At 40.3% G+C, this 15,582-nt stretch overlaps 1 protein-coding gene across 1 annotated transcript in view; it reads right to left on the reverse strand.

The window, feature by feature from the left end:
* Nucleotides 1–15,582, reverse strand: part of POU6F2 (POU class 6 homeobox 2) — a 760,637-nt gene that overhangs the window by 485,461 nt on the left and 259,594 nt on the right. Inside the window, exon 2 of the mRNA XM_073630485.1 lies at nt 6,427–6,518. Within this exon, the coding sequence (XP_073486586.1) occupies nt 6,427–6,518 (92 nt within the window). The remainder of the gene's footprint in view (nt 1–6,426; nt 6,519–15,582) is intronic.

Here is a 15,582-nt window from a genome sequence, read left to right on the forward strand (position 1 = left end):
GAAGGTGGCACTGTTGTGCACTGGTAGGTGGCACTGGCAGGTGGCACAGGTGGGCACAGATGAGTTGGCAGGAGCTCTCCTTGATCGGGACTGATGTCCCTCTGAGAGCCGCTGGTGATCGGCTTTTTTTTCTCCTCGCGCTATCAGCGCGAGGAGAAAAAATAGCTGATTGCCGGCTCTGTTTACTTCACATGATCAGCTGTCATTGGCTGACAGCTGATCACGTGGTAAGGGGTCAGGATTGACCCCTTACTGCGATCTGTGATCAGCCGAGTCTCATAGACTCGCTGATCACAGAGTGCGCCGTACGCACCCTGCAGGGGGCGTGCAGGCTGCTCGGGCGCGGGAGGACACCTATTGACGTACTCCCGGCAAAGTAGGTCCGTGCTGTAGCCGTCATTCGGCTGTAGTACGGATCTGAAGCAGTTAAATTGCAGCCAATGTTGCTGTGGTTGTATATAAACAAGGTGACAGGGTTTTACCCAAAGTGGGGGTTCTACGTTATACGATTTTCACTGCTTTTGACAAGAATTTAGCAAAAATAGGGTCATGAGTAGGGATGAGCCAAACACCCCCCTGTTCGGTTCGCACCAGAACATGCGAACAGGCAAAAAATTTGTTCGAACACGCGAATACCATTAAAGTCTATGGGACACGAACATGAATAATCAAAAGTGCTAATTTTAAAGGCTTATATGCAAGTTATTGTCATAAATAGTGTTTGGGGACCTGGGTCCTGCCCCAGAGGACATGGATCAATGCAAAAAAAGTTTTAAAAACGGACGTTTTTTAGGAAGCAGTGATTTTAATAGTGCTTAAAGTGAAACAATAAAAGTGTAATATTCCTTTAAATTTTGTACCTGGGGGGTGTCTATAGTATGCCTGTAAAGGGGCGCATGTTTCCCATGTTTAGAATAGTCTGACAGCAAAATGACATTTCAAAGGAAAAAAAGTCATTTAAAACTACTCGCGGCTATTAATGAATTGCCGGTCCGACAATACACATAAAAGCTCATTGATAAAAACGGCAGGGGAATTAACCACAGGGGAACCCCGAACCAAATTTTTTTTAAGAAATGACGTGGGGTCCCCCTCAAAATCTATACCAGACCCTTCAGGTCTGGTATGGTTTTTAAGGGAAATCCCAAGCCAAAATTTTTTAAAAAATGGCGTGGGGTCCCCCTCAAAATCCATACCAGACCCTTATCTGAGCACGCAACCTGGTAGGCCACAGGAAAAGAGGGGGGACGAGAGAGCGCCCCCCTCCTGAACCGTACCAGGCCATATGCCCTCAACATTTGGAGGGTGCTTTGGGGTAGCCCCCAAAACACCTTGTCCCCATGTTGATGGAGACAAGGGCATCATCCCCACAACCCTTGCCCGGTGGTTGTGGGGGTCTGCGGGCGGGGGGCTTATCGGAATCTGGAAGCCCCCTTTAACAAGGGGACCCCCAGATCCCGGCCCTCTCCCCTGTGTGAAAAGGTAAGGGGTTACAAAAGTACCCCTACCATTTCACAAAAAAAGTGTCAAAAATGTTAAAAATGACAAGAGACAGTTTTTGACAATTCTAATTTAAATGCTTCTTCTATCTTCTATCTTCTTTCTTCTATCTTCTATCTTCCTTCGGTTTCTTCCTTCATCTTCTTCTTCTTCTGGTTCTTCCTCCGGTGTTCTCGTCCAGCATCTTCCCCTGCGGCATCTTCTTCCCTCTATCTTCTCGGGCTGCTCCGCATCCACCATGATGGGAGGCTCCCGCAATGTGACGCTTCTCCTCTTCTGACGGTTCTTAAATAACGGAGGGCGGAGCCAGATGAAGGGAAGAAGACGCCGCGGAGGAAGATGCCGGACGAGAACACCCGTGGAAGAACCAGAAGAAGAAGAAGATGGAGGAAGAAACCGAAGGAAGATAGAAGAAAGAAGATAGAAGATAGAAGATAGAAGAAAGAAGAAGCATTTAAATAAAGGAATTGTCAAAAACTGTCTCTTGTCATTATTAACATTTTGGCACTTTTTTTGTGAAATGGTAGGGGTACTTTTGTACCCCCTTACCATTTCACACAGGGGGGAGGGCCGGGATCTGGGGGTCCTCTTGTTAAAGGGGGCTTTCAGATTCCGATAAGCCCCCCGCCCGCAGACCCCCACAACCACCGGGCAAGGGTTGTGGGGATGAGGCCCTTGTTCCCATCAACATGGGGACAAGGTGTTTTGGGGGGCTACCCCAAAGCACCCTCCCAATGTTGAGGGCATGTGGCCTGGTACGGTTCAGGAGGGGTGGCGCTCTCTCTCCCCCCCTCTTTTCCTGCGGCCTACCAGGTTTCATGCTCGGATAAGGGTCTGATATGGATTTTTGGGGGGACCCCACACCATTTTTTTTAAATTTTGGTGCGGGGTTCCCCTTAAAATCCATACCAGACCTGAAGGCTCTGCTATAGATTTTGAGGGGGACCCCACGCCATTTAAAAAAAAAAAATTTGGCCGGGGTTCCCCTTAATATCCATACCAGACCTGAAGGGCCTGGTATGGAATTTAGGGAGACCCCCCACGTCATTTTTTTTTTAAATTTTGGTTCGGGGTTCCCCCGTAGGGAATTCCCATGCCATTTTTATCAATGACATTTTATGTGTATTGTCGAACCGGCAATTCATTAATAGCCGCGAGTAGTTTTAAATGACTTTTTTTCCTCTGAAATGTCATTTTGCTGTCAGACTGTTCTAAACACGGGAAACATGTGCCCCTTTACAGGCATATTATAGACACCCCCCAGGTACAAAATTTAAAGAAATATTACACTTTTATTGTTTCACTTTAAGCATTATTAAAATCACTGCTCCTGAAAAAATGGCCGTTTTTAAAACTTTTTTTGCATTGATCCATGTCCCCTGGGGCAGGACCCAGGTCCCCAAACACTTTTTATGACAATACCATGCATATAAGCCTTTAAAATTAGCACTTTTCATTTCTCCCATAGACTTTTAAAGGGTGTTCCGCGGCTTTCGAATTTGCCACGAACACCCCAAATTGTTCGCTGTTCGGAGAACTGGCGAACAGCCGATGTTCGAGTCTAACAGGAGTTTGACTCGAACTCAAAGCTCATCCCTAGTCATGAGATAAGACCGGTAAATATTTTAAAACAATATTTTTAATTTTATTGTATTTAATGCTGAAAGGAGTGGAGAAGATGGGGGTTTAAAGAGTTACACTGGTATGAGATAGATTTCCGGTTGTGTTAATAATTTTATCTTTCAATAAATGCTCTTGTGGGGTGTTATTAGAGATCTTCATTGCTCTATGTAGTATCGCATTAGGGTAACCTCTATCTTTAAACCATTTGAACATAATTTCCGCTTCATGTTTATAGTCCTCACTACAAATCCTCACTACAAATTCTCTTTAATCTTAAGAACTGACCCACAGCGATTCTTTTTAAAGTGTGTTTTGGGTGGCTTGAGTCAGCTTGCAGAAGCATGTTACCTATCGTGGCTTTTCTGAAAATGTTAGTTGTCACTTTACCATTTTTCTTCTCTAAGTGGAAATCTAGATAATTAATAAATGTGAAACTACTGTTGCTGGTGAATTTTAGGTTTAATTCATTGTCATTCAGATATGAAAGCCATTCGTCTAATCTAACAGCTTTATCTGAAACAATAAATAGCAGGTTGTCTATATAGCGACAGCAGAAAAGGGTATCCATGCAGCGGGGACTATTGTATGCAAAGATGCGGGACCTTTCCCACCATCCCATTTAAAGGTTGGCAAGGGAGGGGGAGAACTTAGCTCCCATCGAGGCCCCTCATCTTTGCAGGTAATAGTCACCATCAAACATGAAATAATTGTATGTGAGGAGATATTCCAAACACTGTAAAATGAAATCTTGGTGTGTTAATGAGTAACTGCTGTGTTTAGACAGGAAAAATGACACTGCTCTCAATCCCAGGGAGTGAGGGTAACATGAATAGAGACTTGCAACATCACATGTCAACCATTTCAACTCATTGTTCCATTTAAAATCTTTACGTTTAATTAGGAGATGTTTGGTGTCCCTAAGATACCCTGGGAGTGCAACTACTAAAGGTTGTAGCTGGTTGTCAATCCATTGACCCGTTCATTTAATGAACCTATGCCGGCTACAGTTGGCCTGCCTGTTAAGGGATTACATCTCTTGTGAACTTTTGGTAAAAAATGGAAGATGGGTCTGATAGTTTGTTCCGGGATGAACATTTCTCTTTCCTTTTTTGAAAAGATGCCAGCTGTAACTCCCCTGTCTAATAGTGACGATACTTCTTTCAAAAACACTGTGTTGGGTCACCTTTAAGACGTGTATATGTTGTAGGGTCTGATAACTGATGGATGGACTCAATTTTATAAGCCTCGCTATCCATAATGACTACTGACCTCCCTTTATCTGCATTTTTAATGACTATACTGTCATCATTTTTTAGGGGTTTTAATGCTATTTTCTCATCTGTAGTTAAATTATCCTGTGTATCATACATTGCAGACTTACAGGCAAGGTGAGTCAAATCCCTTTCAATTAGTCTCTGAAAAAGATCCATATCTTTGCCACGTGGGTAAAATACTGATTTCAATTTGAACGGAATACATGATAAAGATCTAGGTTCAGTGTGGCATGGATCGGATTCAGAGGCCAATTCTATCAAATCATTTAATACACACGTATCAATGAATGAACGTGGAGAAGGGAGAGGGGAGGGAGAGGGAGATGACTCACCATCTGTCGTTACACCATGTAGGGGTTCAGATGCTCCAAAGTAATGTTTTCTTAGTGTCAGGGAAAGGACAAACTTATTAATGTCCAGGATGGTACTGAACAAATGGAAGTGATTAATTGGACAAAAATTGAGTCCTTTTGATAGCAGGGTGACTTCTGCATCTTTCATATCCCGCTTGGATAGATTAAGGATGTTAGTAGGCTTTATAGTTGTCGGTTCCGCAGATGATACTTTTTCCCGTTGGTGTATTCGATGTTTCCTTCCCCCTCTCCTTTTCTTCCTCCGCTTTGTTTCTTTTTCCTGCCAAAGCCTCGGGTTCCTCTGTTTAAATGCTGTGAGCTAGATGTGCAATTATTAACCTTGGCGACTTGTTGTCTCGGGTGAGGAACCTGATGCAGTGATTGCCATAGTGTCATTGAGAGACTTGCTTTCCTGATCTGAGAAGCTGACTAGTTTTTTAGATCGGTGTTTATGTGAGCAACCAAAGGTGGGTTTTTTCCATGTATAAACCGTGTTGATTTCATAATCGACACAATCTCTGTCCATCTTATCACTTTTTATGGAGATAACATCTTTTTCCAGTTTATTGAGTTTTCTACTCATTCTGGCATCAAATTCAGAGAATTTGTTGTGGCCTTGTAGCTTGGTTAATTCATGCTGGATTGTGGATATTTTGCTCTGTAATCGCTCTAGATCCTTGGTGTCACACATGTCCCTTGGAGAGCTATTTTGTCTAACAAGCAACGTTTTCATATTAAATGCAGAAAAGAAGAGTTTTGTACACAAGTCTTGACCACCCACATTTATGCGTTGTGCATTAACTTGTGCTATAAAAACACTTCTCTTTGAAAGTTTTTGCTTGACTAAGAAAATACTGCGAAATTATAAAGAACCAGCATGAGAAAAACTCTATAAGGTCATGTGCTCATAGCTAATAAGAACCTAATTACCTATCCTAACATCACTTACTTTTTTATGTATTCTAAAATAGCCTCTAGAGCAGTGGTCATCAACCCTGTCCTCGGAGCCCACTAGCAGGCCAGTTTTGCAAGATAACTGAAATATATCACAGGTGATATCATTTTCTGCTCAGTGATTGCAGTTTTCTAGTCTGCATCTTCTCAAGGTAATACATAAAACCTGGCCTGTTAGTGGGCCCTGAGGACAGGGTTGATGACCACTGCTCTAGAGGCTGTTTTAGAGTACATAAAAAAGTAAAAATAATGCTATAATATCACTTAAAATATATTAAGGAAGTAAAAGAAATTGTAAGTAAGAAATTGTGAACACATGAGAATTAACACCAATATACTGTATATGGTATTACAACATTGTGTAAATTACTACATAAACATGGAGAATGCAATACAAAACTTCAATATAACTTGTGTTTTACTTAGGAATTGAACATGTACATGTGTATTATTTTGTTAACAGGTGTATCTTCTACAACTATACATACAAGTGTACATATACTTGTATCTATACGGCCAAATGTTAAACTTGACTCCATCATTCTATTTTAATTGTATTTTAAATATAAAGTACCTATAAAACACCTATATCATCATCAAAGACACTTTATTCTCCTTCCTAAATACATCCCTATAACATACATTGACTCAAGGTCAAAGTGCCTACATGTAAGCATACCTATAGGACAGTTGCATTAAATAAGTGCATGCATATAACAAACCTGAGGCCCAACTGAAAATCCAGGATGAGACTGGCTGGGGTGATGAAGATCATTTGTACCTGCCTCAGTCGGCACGGAGTTGCCTCTGGCTCCTGCAATGCAAAGAGAATCTCTGTCTTATTATCTGAAGCAGAGATCAGCACATTACATTTCACTGGTGATGTCACGGAGCATCAGGCTGAAAATGATATGCTTAAACGGTTTATCAATAACCCAAGAGCTCAAATCACTTATCAGCTGCATAAATTATGCTAATGTTCATTCAGAGCAGTCGGCTCATTCAAGGAGATACAAGGATCTGACAGCAGAGAAACTGAACCTTTCATCAGTAAGGCTAATGTGGGTCGCATTATACATCAATTTACATACATGACTTCCCAGCGTGACTGTGTAGAGTAATTTCTTTTCATGCTCCGATGGCAACAGCAAGTGTAATTCTGAACACAGAGCAAATAAGGAAGCACCAGCACGATGATTTTATTACCACTGATACGATAGCATCTTTTGTTTCACAATTCCCCTGATAAAACAGCACTGGATAGTAAAATTATACTGAGTGTCAGTGCTATGTGTTTAATTTGAAAGAATTCACTTTCTGACAGAAAACCAACTATAATAAATTAAATAATTAACACTGTCAAACTAAATTAATTTGTAAAATGTAATCTTAATATTTCACTTTGAGTCAGTCTTACAGATTACATACTTAATCATTCCAAGCAAACTCTTACATTGTGAAGGTCGGGTAAATACATTGTCCAATTTATTAAGATCTTGAAATTGTACTTTGAAAACTAGTTCATATGTTTTTTTTTACTCAAAGCTGCGATGCCAATAGCTATCTTAACTCAAATGAAAACAACATCACAAATTCCAATAAAAACGACTAAGGTCTCCTATAAAAGGTGTTTTATAATAGAGTGCACAGATGGGGTGCTATCATGACAGATGACCTCAGGAGACTGGAGCCGTAGTCAAAGGAGATCAACAGAATAGGAAAAGGTTTCCAGATATTCCTTTGTTCTCAGATGATTGACATGCACATTCACATTTAGTATTCAGAATAATCCAAGAAAGCCTCATCATAGCCAGTTGTGTATGTTCAGCAACAAGCAGATACCCTCATGTAAGGTCATCTTAGTGGTTTTATAATTTATTTTTCTAACAAGGTTTAGTCATACCAAAGTGAATGGACCATACTAGCTACATGCAATTACAGCCACAGCAGACCTGATATAGGTTCCAGAAGCATAGTCATCTAGTATAGCCTGGCTGCATAATAATTTATACAGGGAGCAGTATCATTTGGCAAATTCATTTGAATAAAGTCAAGTTTATGAAACTTATGAGCCCGTTTTATTTTTTTTGTAAACACTAATTATTTGCTGTATATTATTTTTTGTTTAAGATTGTACTAGCCTCAATTGTAGGCCTAAATTTGAAGTTGGTTTATAATGGTCACATGTCACAATATATGACATCATAAAAAATGACAGATCATAATAATGTCTAACATTTCTACATGACCTACACCCATGGAAAGGTTCATGGCTTAGTCATAGCTGCTTAATGTCCAACTTAGCCTAAATGCCCACTTCCCTATCTCCAAACACCTTTGGCAAAGACCCACTGCAGTAGGCTTTATGATGCTTTGGGAGGTGATATGGTTAAGAAGACGTTAATGTTGGCTTTGTTTGAGGCTGTGTCATGCACAATTAAACCCTTGCACCTCAGAGCAGTAAATGTTTATATATATATATATATATATATATATATATATATATATATATATATATACACACACACACACACAATATTGGCCTAGTCTTATTCCGTAGTGTTCAATATTGAGTTTGCTCTTTGCAGCTTTAACAGCTTCAACTCTTCTGGAAAGGCTGTCCACAAGGTTTAGGAGTGTGTCTATGGGAATATTTGATCATTCTTCCAGAAGCGCATTTGTGAAGTCAGGCACTGATGGATGGGAAGCACTAGCTCGCCGTCTCCATTTTAATTCATCCCAAAGGTGTTCTATCAGGTTGAGGTTAGGACTCTGTGCAGGCCAGTCAAGTTCCTCCACCCCAAACTCACTCATCCATGTCTTAATGTACAAGTTTATGAATAAAACAACTGTGTTTGGATAAGGGTAGAGGGATAGGTTTGCCGCCTCCCCTAATAGGTCTCCCTTAAGGGAACACTAAGTAATGAAACAGCCAAACAAAGAGATGGGGTGTGTGGTGCTACCTAATAGCTAAGAACAAGTAGATGTATGTAGGGAAAAATTGAGAGGGCTTGTGAGCCCCAATGATACACTATGCATAAACAACCCAACCTGGGATACGGTATCAATATCTCATGTATTGAAGTGTCTGTAAATTATATATGACGACAGGAACCAGTTGCACCCTATAAAAAATGTGAATAACCTGCCGTGCAGGATTGGCCCTATAGGGTAGCCACAGGGCACGACCTATGGGTATGTGATATGTGTGCATAACCAAACAAAGTGAATAAATGGCATGTAGGTCCCGGCAGCTACATAGCCAAAAATTACAACCTAATTGTATATTGCAACAAATAATGAGTGCCTGGTAGTAGTGCAGCCAGTTGACACAGTAACGCAGTGAAAATACCTATAACACAGTAGAAATAAAATAAACCACAACCAAGAAAATCATGTCAGAAATTCCAAGCATAATACCCTAGTGCATAAAATATACCAAAGTACCAAAGGGAGATCACACTTCAAAAGGCATGTATGAGTCCATAACATTGATGGAAATCAGGTTCACATATAGATGAATAGATAACAGTTCATATGAGGTGTGAGTCTGGCAATGTTCAGATATATGGCAAAAGATCTAATGGTGACTTGATTGCTTGCAGTATCCTTAGGTGACTTTTGTGCTCCCACTCAAGGGTCCCACTCACTGGATCCAATCACCTCAACGGGGCAATGCGCGTATGGATATAGTCACTGCAACCAATTCGCCACGATGTCTGTTAAGGTTGTCCCAGAAGCACACCTCTGACTTCAGATAGGTAGGGCGTAATCCTTAATAAATCCAATAAATGTTCCAGATGACATATATAAGATATATATGTGTATGGCCGACTCCTAAATAGCGATGGTCAGACCACAAACCACACTCTAAAAAGTAGACCCGAGGTGGGGACAGCAGCGGTCCGCTTCCCTCCAGCTGCGTTCCACCAACTCGAGTACCCAGAAATGACGTAGCATGCATGGAGCCGTCGACGGTGCCACGCACGCTACGTCACTGGGGTATTATGCTTGGAATTTCTGACATGATATTCTTGGTTGTGGTTTATTTTATCTCTACTGTGTTATAGGTATTTTCACTGTGTTACTGTGTCAGCTGGCTGCACTACTACCAGGCACTCATTATTTGTTGCAATATACAGTTAGGTTGTATTTTTTGGCTATGTAGCTGCCGGGACCTACATGCCATTTATTCACTTTGTTTGGTTATGCACACATATCACATACCCATAGGTCGTGCCCTGTGGCTACCATATAGGGCCGATCCTGCACGGCAGGTTATTCACATTTTTTATAGGGTGAAACTGGTTCCTGTCATCATATATAATTTACAGACACTTCAATACATGAGATATTGATACCGTATCCCAGGTTGGGTTGTTTATGCATAGTGTATCGTTGGGGCTCACAAGCCCTCTCAATCTTTCCCTACATACGTCTACTTGTTCTTAGCTATTAGGTAGCGCCACACACCCCATCTCTTTGGCTGTTTCATGTCTTAATGGACCTTGCATTGTGTACTGGTGTGCAGTTATGTTGGAACAGGAAAGGCAATCCCCAAACTGTTCCAACAAAGTTGGGAGTATGAAATTGTCCAAAATGTCTCGGTATGCTGATGCCTTAAGAGTTCCCTTCACTGAAACTAAGGGGCCAAGCCCAACCCCCAAAAAACAACCCCACGCCATAATTTCCCCTCCACCAAATGATTTGGACCAGTGCACAAAACAAGGTTTATTATAATAAAATATTTTGTGATAAAAGTTTTTTTATATATGATTGATAGGTTTACTGGTGGCCAGTTTAAAAGTGTTTTAAAAATACACTCCAGCCAAAATTAAAATATAAGCCTTTACATGCAAAAATGGAGCACAGCCTGTGTGTTTATTACTTACATTTTTCATCCAAGCACTGCTTTTGTGCCCATGTCCACCTAATTTCTTTTTTCCAGGAATAGATATTTTCCACAGTCACCAATCAGTCAAACCTGCTATGGAAGTTTGACTGTGATTGGTGACATCACTCCTAGTGCCCTCCTACTGACCCTGTGAGATGTCCTGTGTGCGCTGTGGATACTGTGGGTTATGGGCAACTCAGATTAAAGTAAAAGGTGAACCTTCTGAGTTTCACACATCTGCAGTGTGCTTATTAGTTCACTGATTGATTTCACTTGTTGCCTGAAATTGCTATTTAAATTATAAATAATACAACGATTGCATGCTATAATCATATTACTTTAGTGAATAAAAAGCAGAAAAGAAGTCATGCATTATCCATTTACTTTTTTCTTCAAGCATGGCCTTTAAAATGTTATTTAACCAATATATTTTCTTATAAATAATTTAAAATGCAAAAGTATTAAAACAGCAATAAAATTGACTACTACGTATGATTCAATGGAACTTTTATCTCTGTGGCTTTATGTCAGTCAGGACATAGGCACATAATAGGATTAAGTAATAAATGTGCAAAGCAATTATGCGTAAATTTGAAAATCTGATTAATCTGTAATATCCTTTGTGCAGAAAGTCAGAAATGGACATTGCTCTGGGAATACTTACAAGCACTCAACTGAAATATCTAAATTGATTTTGGAACAAACTAATAAAAACACAGAGACTTGCTGACATTTTTATAAAGTGATTTCTGTCAAAATACGTCTGGCATTTAAATGACCACTGTCATTTCCAGATCGAGAGAAGATGCCTATTATAACTGTGAAAAACAAAACAAAAATAAAAAAAAATGTTTCCTTAAAATATCACACAGAATTGTTGTTGATTTCAACATCGTCACAGACAAGATTTTAGGCATGCCAAGTTAGTTTATTCTGGATATATGTATGTTTTATGTTCATAAGAGTTTTTTTTTCCCTGTAAAGAAAAACAGGATTTAGAAGTAAACATTGTTTCATTTTGTTTTTGCACAGACTATCAGACTGGCTAAACTATCCCATATCCTGGCTTGACTGTGTGGCTGCTATCAAGAGGAGCTTACTTCTCAAGCTCTTATACTTCATGGTCTTTCTGATCCCAGTTCCTCTATACACCATACATATGCTTAAAAAAATAATCAGGATCAGAAATACCCCAGCTTGCTTGCTGGATCCTCTACAAAACTAAACTGAAAGATGTCTTGGGAAACCTGCACCTGGGTAGTTATTATAACTCCACCCAAACACCAAAATTGTGCAAGTCTCTCTCTTTCAGGTCACAATGTCTTTTTTATGAGGGAGCCTGGAAGCTTATGTCACTGCACCAATTATTATTGCTAAGGTTCTGAGGCTCCCACCTAAATACAAACAACATTTACTAAAACCCATATGAAACATTTTCTGAAGGCGTAGAATGATATCAAATACTCCGGCAAACTTATATCCCCTCACCTGCTCATCTTCACAATATGGAACATTCCTACCAAGCTTTGACACCCCACAATCTTTTGATAGCGGCATTCCACTAACTTTCACAGAGTGTATGATCTAATATCTTTTAAAGTGGGAGTAAACTCCCATGGTTGATATCTACCTATAGGTAAGCCTATAATAAGACTTATCTATAGGTACAGTAACTATCTCCTAAACATTCACCGTTTAGGAGATATTTACTTATAAATGGGCCGATGACGTCACTGGCGCATGCGCTCTGAAGGAACGGTATGCCTTCCGAGCCCTGTGCTGTAAATGGCAGCTACCATACACATGTGCAGGATTGACTCCATTTCGGCGCGGCCAATCAGATGGCCAGAGGACACGAACATGGAATGAAGACTGGGTGAAGATGGATGCCTTGTCAGTGGTAACAGCTCCTCCCAGGAGGTCTTTCGTTTTAAGGTAAGTTTCACATAATGTGCTAGCATGCGATGTATATAACTTTACCTTGCAGGTTAACAAAAAAAAAAGCATGGCGGTTTACTAATGCTTTAAGGAGTCAGGTCTTTCAAAGTTATTTTTTTTTTCATAAAATAGACTGACTCAGACTGACCCTGTTTGAGACACCCTATTATTCTGGTATAATTAATTCCATAAACCTTTTTCTACTGCATTCTCAACTTCTACATTTCTCCAAAAGTGGGAGAAATAATGCTGATGACAGGGGACTGGGAAGACTTCTGGTTGGCCACTTCTAAATCTTCTAACAAACTATAAACTTCTGATGCTTTGGTAGCTCTTATGAACTCATGTTGCCTGGATGCTATTGGGATATTCCCCTCACCTGTTTCAGAGTCTTCCCAGAAAACAGTACCCACCATCACATCTGGAGGACCTGCCCTGTAAGTAAACATGCCATGTGCCTTGTTAATTCCACCCTATTAGATTTTCACTTCAAAATGAACTCTTAGAAAGCCCCTCTAAAAACATCCACCCACTTACATTAAAACTGAAACACTTTTGCTAACTTATACTTTTACAGCTGTAAAACAGACCATTGCCTGGAAAACATCCAACATCTCAATAGATGAATTCAAACCAATCATGCACCAATGCATGCTAAATGAAAAAATGACTGCCATTCAACATGATAGGCCTCTCTTTATTGAGCACTTTAACCTCAGCCACTCAGGACCTAAACCTCTGCGCATTACACCTTCCTCCCGAGCTTGCATCCTTTCTTCCCTGCTCACCTTCCCTTTTTTCTCTTCTTACTTTTCCTTCCTTTCCCTTAACTGCTCCAGACCCACTTTTCTATCTATCCTTCCCTACCAAGTCCATGTTTACTCCTAATAATCAACCCTTAACCCACCCATGCTGAGCCGTATTCTCCCATTTTATGCTCCTGTTCCTTGATGATATCTATACCCCCAAACCCATAAAAAAAACCTCTATGGGCCTTTGGCCTGTAACTCATGATTTTCTTTTTGCCCTTAGCTGAACATTAATTGCTTATCTGCACATGCATACCTTATCTGTATTTTTCAATTGACCAGTGTTGTACCCTTAACCGATATATGTTAAGCATATTTCTTCTGCCAAATAGTTGTACTTCCTTAAATTGGTTCTTAAGGCTTGAAGTTTTTTTACCTTTATGCATTCTAAGCATAAAGTTGAAAAACCTTCTGTGTGCAGCGGTTCCCCTCAGCCCCCCAAATCCTTACCTGAGCCCCTCCAATTCAGTGATGTTCACGATAGCCTCGGCTGTATGGAAATTCTCTCTCCTCATTGGCTGAGGCAGGAGCCCATGGGCTCCCACTGATGTCAATTACAGCCAGTGAGCCAATGAGGAGAGAGCAGGGGCAGGGCCGAACCACAACTCTGTGTCTTATGAACACATATAGCTGTGGCTCATGAGTGAGCATGCAAAGGTCCCCCAGAACAAGTGACTTTCTCTGGGAGCACTGCTCGAGGGGGAGGAGCCAGAAGGGCTGGCAGGGGACCCAAAAAGAAGAGCTTCTTTGTGCAAATCCACGGCACAGAGCAGGTAAGTATAACATGTCTGTTGCTTTTTAAAAAAACAAAGCTTTAATATCACTTTAACCTTATGGTAAAGCTTCAGTAAAAAGTGTTTGGTAATGAAAGGAACCCTACCATTAAAGTATATGTATTGTTTTGGATAGAGTATAAAAGTGTTAAACCACTGCCAGGTTACTTTCTGTTGTCTTTCTACATTTGAGGATATTTCTCTTTATTTCCTTGTCCCAGTGATGCAACAGAAAGTTAGAGGAAGTCTCCAAAAAAATGAGAGGATTACCCCTCTTAGAAAATTGTCTCCAGAACAGGTGTCACCATTGGAAGATTTCACTTCACCTCTTGCTGTACCATTTCCTCATCTTCTTTCTGGGTGAATCCCTCACTGTAGACAATGCAGGGTCTAAATCTTCTCCGCTCTACCCAAAACTAAAAAAAGGTTTTACCTAGAGATTCACATTAGCTTTCTTACACAAACAAGTCAAGATTAGAACTCTAGCCAAAATGTTTTCCTTACTAAATTTGAATACATATGAATCTTTGTTAGGAGGAACACACTTTACTTTCTGTTCCAGTGACACCATAGGAAGTGAGCGGAATGCCTCTGACAGAAACACAGAAGACAATTATATCCTGCTAGAAGCTCTCACTCTTTCACACATAAATAAAAAGATTTCATTTTACTACCTGCTCCAGTAACTATGCAACAAATAAGGAAACTTTTCCCAACAGGACCACAGACAACAATTACAACCTAATGAAGGTTACCATACTTCCTCACTCATATAAAAAGAAAAAAAAGTAGGGGTTGGACCCTCTGTCAGTTTTTCATTGCTGTTTATTTCCCTATTCTGGAGATTTCCTCTTAATTTCTGTTAAGACATGGTGATGTGAGACGTTCCACTGAGGACACAGGCAAAACCAAAACACATTTTTAGTGGAGTAGAAAAAGGCTGGACATTTTGAAGTTGTTTTATTGTTGTCTGTACTTTAGGGGTCCATTTATCAGTGGTAAAATGCAGCTCACAATGTGATGTGTGTATCTTAGCTGAATAAATTGGTCTCTAAGTGACACACGGGTTGATTTACTAACACTGGAGAGTGCAAAATCTGGTGAAGTTGTTCATGGTAGCCAATCAGCTTCAGCTTGTTCAATTAAAGAAAAAGTTCACCTTTTAACAAAAATAATAAATGTACTTTTTTTGCAGGTAAAAAAAATGTGCACTTATTATTTTTTTGTTTCTGGAGCCTCAAAAGCATTGCACCAGCAATCAGCAGATCACTGGTGCCTTGCAGGTCTCCTTCAGACCTGTTAGTGTATCTGTGTCCATACATTGTACAGGCAAGCAGATACAATCTGACAAGAAGACTCAATGAACTACACAGTGCTCCACAGTGTCATGGTAGTTCATTGAAAACTACAGGCCGAAAGCCCCACAGGCTGTTGGGACTTGTAGGTTTCCATTCACAGAGGACT

Source organism: Aquarana catesbeiana, linkage group LG05 (assembly GCF_042186555.1).
Source record: "Aquarana catesbeiana isolate 2022-GZ linkage group LG05, ASM4218655v1, whole genome shotgun sequence".
Lineage (NCBI taxonomy): Eukaryota > Metazoa > Chordata > Amphibia > Anura > Ranidae > Aquarana > Aquarana catesbeiana.